This window comes from Pipistrellus hanaki (genome assembly GCF_964339955.1).
Source record: "Pipistrellus hanaki genome assembly, chromosome: 1".
NCBI lineage: Eukaryota > Metazoa > Chordata > Mammalia > Chiroptera > Vespertilionidae > Pipistrellus > Pipistrellus hanaki.
This window is the reverse complement of record NC_140503.1, coordinates 161,645,758-161,657,682: the sequence shown is the minus strand read 5'-3', so window position 1 is coordinate 161,657,682 and position 11,925 is coordinate 161,645,758. Positions and strand designations below refer to the sequence as shown.

The following is an 11,925-nucleotide window of genomic DNA, read 5'->3' as shown; positions in this document are numbered from 1 at the left end:
AGGCTTAGCGAGACTACCAAAAGCATAGTCTAATGTACTTCAAACTCTGTTCTCTGGAGGCCAACTGGGTTAGATCCTCCAGGACTACTCATTCCAAAGGCAGAGTCCCTCGTCTCTCGGCTTTTTGGAAGAAAGCTGTGGCTCTTAACTCCCCGGAGGTAATTTAAAAAATATATATATATATTTTATTGATTTTTTACAGAGAGGAAGGGAGAGAGATAGAGAGCTTGAAACGTCGATGAGAGAGAAACATCCGACCAGCTGCCTCTTGGACACCCGCAACCAAGGTACATGGTACACAACCAAGGTAAAAGTTACCGGAATCGAACCCGGGACCTTTCAGTCCACAGACCTATGCTCTACCACTGAGCCAAACTGGTTTTGGCCCGGAGGTAATTTTTATCTTTGTTTATGTGTGTGGTATAATACAAAAATATAGTTGGTCTTTGTCCTCAGTTCCTGCTGCAGAGCTGCTAAGACCCATGGAATTTCCTGATAGGATGTGTTATTGTTATTCATAATGAGCCCTTGAGTTTATGCTAATGAGAGAGGCCTCTTAGAGTGGGGCTCCCAGTTAGCCTTAGGATGGAGCTGGTAAACTGAAAGCCCGAGTGATTAGACCTCCAGACCAACCTCCAGGAACACTGAGATCTATGAACCTGAACTCTGAGATTCGGAAAGCTTTTGGGTTGGTGAGCACTTAGAAATGCTGGGAGGTTGGCATGCCCCCAAATCCCTCCTTCCCCTTTCCGGGCCCAATGGAAGTTAAGTATTTTCTTGAGTTCTGTGAACCATTTTAGCAAAAAAAGTTAAATTATCTAACTTAAGTGAAGGGAGTGGTGGGAACTACCCAACTTTATAACCAAGTTGGATGGGAGAATGGGTAACCTGGGACCCAGTACTAGCAGCTGGCATCTGAAGTGAGGGCAGCCTTGTGAATGTCTTAAACCATGGGGTCTAACAGGGACCTTGGGGGTTAGTGTCAGAAGTGAAGTGAATTACAGGACATCCAGCTGGTGTCCAGAAAATCAGAGGATTGGTTGTTGCTGTTGGAAAACACCCTGAAAAGGTGTTACCAATATAACGCGGAAGTTCATTTCCACATACTCTTATTGGGTTTACACGTGCTTCAATATTAGAGATAGTGTAAGAGACAAATCGCAATTCCGCATAAAAATTTTATTTAGTGGTCAGATCCCAACAAATAATGTCAGTCATTGCTTGATTCCGCTAAAATGTGCTATAGAAGATATGCTCATAAGAAAGTGTACAGTGCATCACCAAAAGCTGTTTAATTTGGGTTGTATAGAGTAACAGAAGTTCATAAACCTTTGTTCTCTGATAAAAATTTTAAAATATAAAAATGAAAACAAAAAAAAAAACAACACACCAAAAGCAGTATTTCAGAATGATAAATGTCACCTTGGACTATTTACAGTAAGATACCGTTGTAATAGAATATTCTCTGCTTGATTATTTTCCTCACAAATTTTAAGTATTCTCACTCCTCCTATCATTCGCGTCTTCCTAGAAATAATCATCCTCCATTCTCTCGCTCGTCTTTCTCTGATACTTCTTTTTCCCACTCTCAAATGACCCATAATTCTGTTCCACAGACATTTGGTGAGCACCTATTGTGTGCCAGGCACTGTGTAGGAGGTGGAGATAAACACAGAGATGAAAAGTCATTGACACCCCCGCTCCTCAAAAAGCTGAGTTTAGGTTGAATTAAAAAAAAAAAAAAAAAAAAAAAAAAGAGTTTTCACATTGTATTCCACGAAATCCCAAGCCCCTATAAAGTAAATTTGGGGATTTCTTGAAACAAAGTGCACTCAGGGAGGGTCTGTCAACGTGGTCTACGTCCAATTCTATTCTTTTCTACGAAGCACAGCCTCAAAAGACCAGGCCTACAGTTTGAGTTCCACACTCTTAGCAGGTGGGGCTACCTGGCAGGCATCAGGGGACAGCTGTGCCAATTTGTAGGGGGGAGGAGGGAGAGATAATCTTTTAATTGGCTTCTTATAAAGGCCCTTCCCCCCCACCCCCAATATAAAATCTGACCCATAGACACATAGGAAGCAGCGCTCCCCTGACTTGGACTTATTGTACAACAAGATGCTGGGAAACTCCCGTCTTTCATGAATGGCCAGCAGGAGCTCTCTCATGACCTCCACACGCTTCTTTGTGCTTTTTTGTGAACACATTCGTAGCCTCAAACATGAAAGCGGCACATGAAGCCTGCAGGTCACCTCTTTGGGGTTTTTTCCTTTTATCATGATTGAAACCAAAACAAGCTCATCTCTTGCATCTGGCCTACGTCTTTGTCCATGAAACCTCCAGAGACCCTTGGTAGTTATTTTTTAAAAAAAGAAGGCAAGCCATGAACTAGAAAACAAAAATGACAGACAGCATACTCTAGAAGCAACAGGGAAAGCACACCCTCACCGCCCCGTCCTATTCCATGCCGAGCAGACCGCACACGTTCACATTTGGAAATGTTTCTTGGTTGCAGTAACGTCCGAATTACGACGGTGGGCTTCACTCTCACAGTTTGTAGCGAATTCCTCTTTCGCTGAATCCTCACAGCCACCCATTGAACAGGGATGGGTTTTTGTGGCGAAGTTATAGCCTCACAGGTTACCCAGAGTCATTCTCTGTACAGCCTCCACCCAATGAGACGACACACTGTGCATTCAAGAGTGTCAGTGCCAGGTTCAGAACCCCCTCCGGCGCTGGTCCCAAGCCCTTGGGAGCTGAAGGCAACTTGGGGAGCTGGCACTATTCCCATGATACATTTGGCCTGCTTCACCCTACGGTAGGGTGATCGCAATGTGTGAAACGTGAGGAGAGTGAAGAGCAGGGAGAATATCGGTGATCATACACAAACTTCTTGCTCTGTCGTGCATATATTTTCAGTGTGACAGCGTGTGTTTTGACATGTAAAGGGCTTGTGCTTTTTTTGTTACAGAAAATAACTCGCCCCGAAAAGCTCATTTGGCAAATGTGGCCATGAACGCGCACGTGTGTGTGTGTGTGTGTGTGTGTGTGTAAACTGTGTCATGAGGTGATGTGTCAAGTCCAGTGGGTGTGCCCTCCAGGCCCCTCTTCCACTGTCACACCCAGCTCACCAGCAAGGAAAAACTGATGGGTTACACCTGGTCAGTTTGATATTCAGAAGCTTCGGACAGGCTTTCTGAGAAGCTCAGGAAATTCTCCTGGTACTCAGAACAAACAATCTCGTAACGGTAATGCCGGAACTCCACGGCGAAGGTGCCAAAGTAGGACAGGAAGCACATGACCAGGCCCCACTGGACCCGGGCTGCGTACATGTGGATGCCCTGGGCCATGAGGATGAAGTCTGGGGAGGGACAGTCAAGGAAAGTACTTCTATCAGCCACGTGAACACCGGGCTCTTTTCCGGGCAAAGACAGGTTACAGGGAAAGCTTGGCTCTGCCCCTCCCCAGCAAGAGTTAGCTTGACAGAGCACCTGACACAGGAACAATGCTTAATCACATTATCGAGCACTTAACTTTGTGCCAGAAATGCTTCTAGGTGCTTTTATGGGAAATCTAACTTACAATCCTCCTAACAATCCTATTGACATCATTAGTTCATTGGTGTGCCTCAGGTGGTTGAACATTGTTCTGTGCACTGGAAGGTTGCCGGTTCGATTCCCTATCAGAGCACATGCCCAGGTGCATAGGGGAGGCAGCCAATTGATGTTTCTCATATCAATGTTTCTCTCTTTCCCTTGCTCTCTAAGATCAATAAAAACATATTTTTAAAAAAATAGGGAAACTAAAAATAAGTAAGAAATAGGGAAACTGAAGTCAAATGGGTAATTTGCCCAAGGTCACACAGGATGTAACTGGTGGACCCAGGATTCAAACACAAGCACTCTGACCCCCAGGCCTTGCATTCAACCACTATACTCCACGGCTGCCTAACAAACTGTGAGATTAGCAAGAGTCACAATACCAAAATAAGTAGTTGGCCAGAAAAATAAAGTTATCTTTTTTAAAATCACTGCAAATGACTGTGGATGCATAGTCATCGTTCTATCTTCAGAAACCATTTTGAACTTATCAAATGGCTAATTACCTCCATATAAGCTGCATTTTCTCTGCAGTGCTACTAATAATGTCTGAGTGTTCCCTCTTCCTTCCCGTCTAGTTTTCACTATCGTATTTCAGACAATACTGTATAGGTTAGTTTCATTCATTCATGGTATCACATTTAAAATTGTACCTAAGTGAAAATAATTTAAAAAACACAGATAAGGTTCCTGTGCCTGAATATACATGGAGTACTATGTGTGTTGAGAAAGACTTAGTGAGAGGCAGAGAGGTCAAGTGAACCTCTAAATAACTATTTAGAAAAATCAGTAATACCCCCTTAGAATTAGTTCTATGCTAAGAACTTAGACTTAAGATCTTGGGAAAGTTTCAGCCAAGCTTTGCTCTCCAGATTAGACCTGGATCCATTCACCTGCATTGGAACCAAGAAATGGCTCCACGTGTTCAGAAATAACATGGATCAGAATCACTTGGTATAAGCTCACACACTCAGAATAATTTAGTCTGTACATACTCTTTGATTAGGGTTCAAAATATTGCCAAAGCAGTAGTATTACTTTGGTTAATGGGGAAGGAATGAATCTTCAAATCTCATACTGGCAGAGTTCTGACCTTTTCACTCAAAAAATATTCTATTAGGTTGCTAACAATAAAGTTTTTTGGCTTGATTTTCAAATCCTTAAATGTTCTCTAATGCAACAGCAGAACTTCAAAAGAAAAACCAACCAAACAATAAATGACTTAATGGTGATTTGTGAAGGAAGAAGAAATAAAAGACTTCAAATACTCCACTACCTAAAGAACATCACTAAACACTACATCTTTTTTATTTTAAAGCTACATTCTCTGAGGTGAGGTCATGTATTGAACTAAGCCTGACTTTAAATCAAGATCACCACATACTGTGTGATCCTGGGTAAACTGACCTCGGTGCTTCACGAGTCTTACCTATGAAGATTGAGGACGTTGATACATCTAAAGCAAGCATGTCAAACTCGAGGCCTGTGGTCCACAACTAATATTTTTGCAACCTGGTCAATATAATGGTATGTAAGAAACGTTTTAACAAAAATTTTGTAACTTAATTTTTACAATATCCTGTTATACATAACCCCAATATATAAAAAAACTGGGTCGTAACAACCAGTAATGACTGGAGGCTGACCAACATTGTGGCCCAGTGCTGGCCCCACCGCCAAGCAAGAGGTAAGGGGCAATCAGGCAGGCAGGCAGAATGGTTAGGAGTGATCAGGTAAGCAGGCAAGTGGTTAGGGGAGATCAGGTAGGCATACGGCCCCTCACTGGGCTGGCCCCGCCCCCAACAAAGAAAGAGGGAAGCCCAGGCCAGCCAAGCCATTGCACCCCAGCCTGTCACCTGCAGAGGGAGGCCACTGGTGGCAGGGGGCAGCACTGCACAGATGGCAAGCAGTTGCAGCAGTGGGGGTGGGACCAGCTGCCTGCAGCCCGGGAAGGAAAGCCCCGATAGGCCCTGATCTCAGGCCAGGCCCAGGAACCCTACCTGAGGGGTCCTGGATTGTGAGAGGGTGCAGGCTGGGCTGAGGGACCCCCCAAGTGCATGAATTTTCATGCACTGGCCCTCTAGTTATTAATAATGAACTACAACATTCACAAATGACTGATTACTATAATCGTGTTGCATTCATTTCCCTCATGTGCAGGCACACCATTTCTCTCACTAATAATAGCAGTGAATATTTTTGCAGCCAATCGTCACACCATTAGTCTTGTACTGACTTGTTTGGTGTGCGCAACAGGAAATATTTTGCTTTCGGAGAACAAGAAAATAGGTTTATTTGCGTGATGCTTATTAATTTATGCAATTATTCAGTGTCTGGTAAGTTAATGTTCAAGAAAAAAATATTAATTTTTATTAAAATGTTCTATTATTTTATGTTAAATTAAATGAAATTTTTTCAAGATAGAGGGGGAAAAATCACAATTCTCTTTTAATCATTCTATATTTCTCACAAAGGGAAACTTACTTCATTAGTAATTAGGAGAGTGCATGACACCATGTCCACAGAGTGAAACAATCTTGAAATGGCAGAACTTATTTTTATTTTCCGTTCTCCTCTTTGGCATGAGAGTTTTTATTTTTATACCCATTTTCTTTTCTGTTTTATCTGCTATAAGATTCTGAAATGATTTATCTATATCCTAACCAACCCCGGGATGGCAATTTTCTCAGTTATCTGTATTTTAATCTCAGAGGCAAAGAGACTTTTCACATTCAAAGGATACAGAGGACCACACAGAGAGTGATCAATGCTGAGAGGATAACTCGTGGGACTCCAACTTTGCGTCCTTCGTTCTTGATGTTGACTTTGAGTGTCAATGCAGCCTGGATCCAGCATGTCAACGTGCCAAATCCAAAGGTCAAGGAGGTGCCAACGTTATGGATTTCTTCGTCATTCGTGAGCTAAGGGATGAACAGATAAGAACGTGTGGAGGCCCATTCAGAAACACCATAGAAGCCAATGGAATAAGTTGGGGGGTGGGGTGGGGGAAATAGTGACAGGCCAACAATGAAATGATGACTTTTAGAAAAGATTAGAGTCCTTCATCTCCACTGGCTCCTCGGTTCAGTTCTCAGTTGGTTCGAACTCTGAGGGGAAGAAAAAAATAAATAGTATCTACGAACCTCAAAACTTTTGTTTGAAAAAACATACAAGGCAGTGCTAATCTAGTCCTTGAATTTATTTTCCAGAAAAGCTTTGTAGAAAAGTAAAAGAAAAAGGCAGGAAAGTTATACCCCCAAAATAGAGAAATGTCAAAGTTTCTACAAACATACACCCCAAACTTCGTTTTTTGGACTAAGAAATGAGACCTGGGATCTGTCTGTGTGTTTACTGATTGAGGGGGGCCCATGCTGAAGAGGTCACTCTTGCACTGGCATAGACTACTAGTAACACCCAGGCTGTACATTACTCCTGCAAAACTGGCCTGTCCATATAGAGTGAACACTTCCCTGTTAATGGGGTTTGTTTTGTTTTCCTGTTCTAATAAAACTGCCTCTGAGCTTTTGCGATATCTGTAGACCCATTAAAGGACAACAGTGTTTGAAGATTCGTGGCCACGGCATTTACAGAGCTAATGGGTTAAAGGAGACCCATTTGAGTTATTTCCATTGGGTATTAGAGATGTAAACTCCCTAAATCATCATCCACTGATTTGAAACAGTCATCTGTCACTTAAAGCACCTTTAGCAATTACATATATTTTAAAATACATATTTAGGAAAATAAAATCTATTCTGAAGAGGTGGTTTTTAAAACATGGTGAAAGCCCTGGCCAGTAGCTCAACTGGTTAGAGCATCATCCTGCTTCAAGGTTATGGGTTCGATTCCTGGTCAGGGCACATACAAGAGGCAACTAATGAATGCATAAATAAGTGGAACAACAATCAATGTTTCTCTCTCCCTCTCCCCTTCTCTCCCCCTGTCCCATCTAAAATCAAAAAGTTTTTTTTTTTTAAGTTTGAAAAAAATGTTTAATACATGGTGAAAATCTTTCTTTGATTTACCATTGCCTTCAGATGTTTTATTATTTGACATTGCTGTTATCCAATCAATATTACTTTCTTTTTACAAATTTTTCTTTTTTTTCTGTATGATTTCACCCCTCTTCTTTGGAAGAGGCCACTTTTTTCTCTCATAGTTAAAAAGACATATTTTTAAAACTTATTTTAAAAAATGATTCCTTAAGTCCATTTTTACTTCTAGAAAATTGGTTTTCTAAACACCATTTATTATTTCAACCTAATTTAAAAAAATAGATAATATAGTTACATGGTTCAAACATTAAAAAATTATAAAAAGTGGAGATTGAAGTCTGTTTCCCATCCCATATACTAGCCACCTGGTTTTTCCATGGGCTACTCATTTGTTATTTGTTTCCTGTGTATCCTATATTCCAGAAAGTGTTTTTCATATGTAGCATCATCATGCATGGCTTTGGCCAACACAACCTCATCTCTGGGTTCCTCCTAGGACTTTAGTAAAAAGCAAAACGTCTACTCATTAACTTCCATCCAAGTCCTGGTTGAGATAAATGATTGGGCCCTTTTCAACATGCCAGCACCTGCAGCCCAGACAAAATCTCAATAAAAATGCCCTGTGCCCTAACATTTTGGAGTTTGATAGGATAAACTCTCCAAAATCTCCTGATAATTCATTGTCCTATGGATACAGCTTCTTGCTGTCCAGCTTGTCAGGGGGTGAGTTAGAGGAATAGCATAGTTAGAGGAATTGGTGGACTTGCCTATCTGTCAAAAAGTCCCCGTTTAATGAATCATCAGGACTGAGGGTCAGGACAAGAGACACTCTGAGAATCCACTGCCCTGTTTTCTTGGATGTCTATGCCATTTGGACTTCACTCAACAGAAGGGGGAGATGTGTCCAGGATCAGGTGTTTGACAACAAGCAGGAAGTGTCTAGCAGCAGTGTACAGCGCAGGAGGGAGGGCGCTGGGAGGGAGTGGAGGCAGGGAAATCAGACAACTCCCACAACACCGCAGCCGTCTCCTTGTCTGATTTACAAAGGAAGTCATGCAGATCAAGGGTTGGGTGATGGCACTGGCGAGAGAAATTATTCTTAAATGTGGTGACCTTGGGCTTCTAAATTTCTGGAAAGAGGGGTTAGTGTCTCTTTATACAAGTCGTAGGTGTTCTAGAGAAATCCTGGGTTTTCAACTTGAGCTTGCTCATCTGAAATGCAAGCTTTCATCCTAAAAGGGTGCTCAGTGTTTAATCATAGAAAGGCAGTGATCCTATTAGTCTTATAGAAAGGTACATTAGGATACAATTTGTGATGAAAGAAAGTATAAAGCACTTGGAAATCTTTTGTAGAAAATGAACAGCGGTTTTTGTAGTTACTTTCCCCAGCAGCTGTGCTGTATTTCCAACGCAGAGTGAGCACCTCCCAGTGTGTGATGCAGAGTTAGGCAGGCCAAGCCGAGAGACCACACAGGCTGACTGCCAGAGAACCTGTGCATGCTAGGAACCACTATTAGTAATGTTTGGAAAGATTCGTGCAGAATGATATGGGCCACAGAGTGAATGCCCCTCAGCGGCTGTGATGATCATATGGGACAAGTGTGAGACGGAGGTGAAAAAGGCCAAATGAAGTACCTGAAAATTACCAAGTAAGGTCATTCCAAAGGAAGACAGACACAGGGCCACCAATCCACTAATATTCAGCCACGGGTTTAAAACCTTTGGTTTCAGTTGTATGAAGCGCAGAACAGCTACCACAAGAGCTAGGGAATAAAAGAAAGTGTTAACGTAGGAAAACTGAAGTCAGACACTCAAGACGATGAGGCAGAGTTCCAAAGCAAAGTTGAACTTTTCACCACAGTGCGTTTTTAAACCTCCGAGATGACAATTTTTAAAAGAAAAATTTCATGCACTGGGCCACTAGTACTCCCATATTTATACAAAAAGCTGAGAGAGATTAGTTACGAATGATAAAAAAGACACTTGCAATTAATGTAAATTATCTATACATATAAAAGCCTAAGCAACCAGGTGACCAGCCAGTAGCTATGACATGCACTGACCACCAGGGGGCAGACACTCAATGCAGGAGCTGCCCCCTGGTGGTCAGTGTGCTCCCACAGAGGGAGCACTCCTCAGCTAACAGGTGCCAGATGCTGGCTCATGGCTGGCCAGCGCAGCTGTGGCTCCGCAAGCCTCTTCTGTGGACACTTTCCCTGCACACCTGAGTGGCGGTGGGGCCGGGATGAGTGGGAATGGCATGGCAGCCAGCCTGGGTTCAGCTCCTCCCCAGCTGCCTGCCGTTTCCCACACTATTCCGTGCTGCGCAGGATTGATGCGGACAGTGGGCTGGAGCCCACCGAGCTGGCGAATAAGGCCAGGCTGCGGAAGTTCACTGATCCATGCACCAGCCTCTAGTATCTACATAAAAGGAAATGCACTTATAATGTCCTAAAACAATTTCTTTTGACATTAAGGTTTAGCAGGGAAGACAATTAGAAATTCAAGAATTACCCTATTTACACAGCAATTAAGTAGGTAATTGCATGCTAAAGGTTTTACAGCCATCACAGGCCATTATTAGTAGCCATTAAGAAAGAAAACACATCCATAAATTTGCGTTTCCAAGGATGCTAAATTTCATAGTTTCAAGCTACAAAGTTAAGCTCAGTGAGTTGGCATTCACTCTCAAGTACCTCTGATCAAAGAGTGGCCTACAACTTGGACAGTATTAGATTTGGGAAACAAAACAGAAATAAATAAAAACTTATGCAATCTCAAATTTCTCTTCTGATTTAGTTCTTAGTATATTCATGTTTTAGCTAATGCCCCTATTGATTATAATATTAATAAATTTCCAACCTCCTTGTTTGAGGAACCTAGTGAGGAGTTATATTATATTAGAAGTCCATTTTAAAAAAAATATAATTTTTTGTGTATTTCAGAGAGGAAGGGAGAGGGAGAGAGAGATAGAAATATCAGTGATGAGAAAGAATCATTGGTTGGCTGCCTCCTGCACGCCACCTACTGGGGATCGAGCCTGCAACCCAGGCTTGTGCCCCGACCAGGAATTGAACTGTGACCTCCTGGTTCATAGGTTGACAGTCAACCACTGAGCCACACTGGCTGGGCAGAAGTCTATTAATAATGACAATAACTACCCTAGAGGATAAAAAACAAATAGTGCAACTTACTGCTTTTTAGGATGGGAATAGGAGGAGGAAATGGGGAGAGAAGAAATTCAACATAAGCACTCTGACACAAAGTGGCCATCGGACAAAGAAGAATCAATCCAGAAACCCAAACACAGGGCACCATGGGAGACATGTGCTAAGTAATCAGGTGTGGAGACTGGTCAGGGCATAGGACAAAATACCAAGCTAGCACATTTCATTTCTCCGGGTGATGACTGGTGGGAAGTATCGCTCTGGGAGCTCTCTGGTTGCCAGGTAGTTTGGAAGAGGATCGGGCTGGAACTTAGGCCTAAGCACTAAACTGCTGCAGACATTGACCCATCCAGACAGTCTGTTCCACTGTGTCCAGAAGAAGAGTCGAGGGCCATTCTCTGCTTTGCCCATTTCTCTCCAATAAAATCGGGACATGTATCCTGTCTCTTGGTCCCAGCATTGCTAGCCTTCTCATCGGGACGATAAAGGTCATTTTATCATGAACAGACGATGACATTAAGCAGGAAACAGAAACCTACTTGAAGACGAACTCAACCCAACACTCTGAACTTCCAGAATTGCATTCTCAACACACACTTTGCCCTTTTAACCTATCGATTCCATTGTAATCCTCTCAGACTGGGTATAATTTCCTTTTAAAAGAGACTCTAGTTGAATTTTAGGGTGATGGGAATACTTAGGCTTAAAGGGAAGCAGACTCTGACCCATTTCTGTTACAAAGTTCATTTCCAACCAAGCAGTGGTTTCTTTATACCTTCTTGATGAAGGGCATTTGGGCAATTTCAGAGCCATCTTGATATATGCTCACCAATTTTAAGTTTCATTAAACATTTTAGATTTTATCAACAATTTTAGAGAAGATTTTAAAAGCCCACCCTCCTGTTGTTTTTGGTGTTTAGAATAGTCCTTTACTCGATAGGTGTCCCCCATTTAATTTCTCTAGTGTAAAAGGACACAAATATTTTTTACATTATTTTCTTTACTATAGAAAGAAATTTGAGGCTGATTGGGTTCTTAAAATTCAATTTAAAATAACAGCTCTTCACTGCTGTGCTAAACTGGTACCTGGCCAGGTTCCTTTTGCTTGGCTTAGTTTTATTGTTTATGCATCAATGACTCCTCTTTATGACTGCAGTAGAATGCGGC

At 42.1% G+C, this 11,925-nt stretch overlaps 1 protein-coding gene across 8 annotated transcripts in view; it reads right to left on the bottom strand.

The window, feature by feature from the left end:
* Positions 1-1,268: 1,268 nt before the first annotated feature.
* TMEM150C (transmembrane protein 150C) overlaps positions 1,269-11,925 on the bottom strand; it is a 319,396-nt gene continuing 308,739 nt past the window's right edge. For all 8 annotated transcript variants that reach the window (XM_084883008.1, XM_084883012.1, XM_084883013.1 and 5 more), the window contains exons 6-8: positions 9,227-9,354; positions 6,340-6,517; positions 1,269-3,358 (exon numbers count right to left, since the gene is read on the bottom strand). In XM_084883008.1, coding sequence (XP_084739134.1) covers positions 3,150-3,358; positions 6,340-6,517; positions 9,227-9,354 — 515 coding nt within the window. In that variant the 3' untranslated portion in view covers positions 1,269-3,149. The remainder of the gene's footprint in view (positions 3,359-6,339; positions 6,518-9,226; positions 9,355-11,925) is intronic.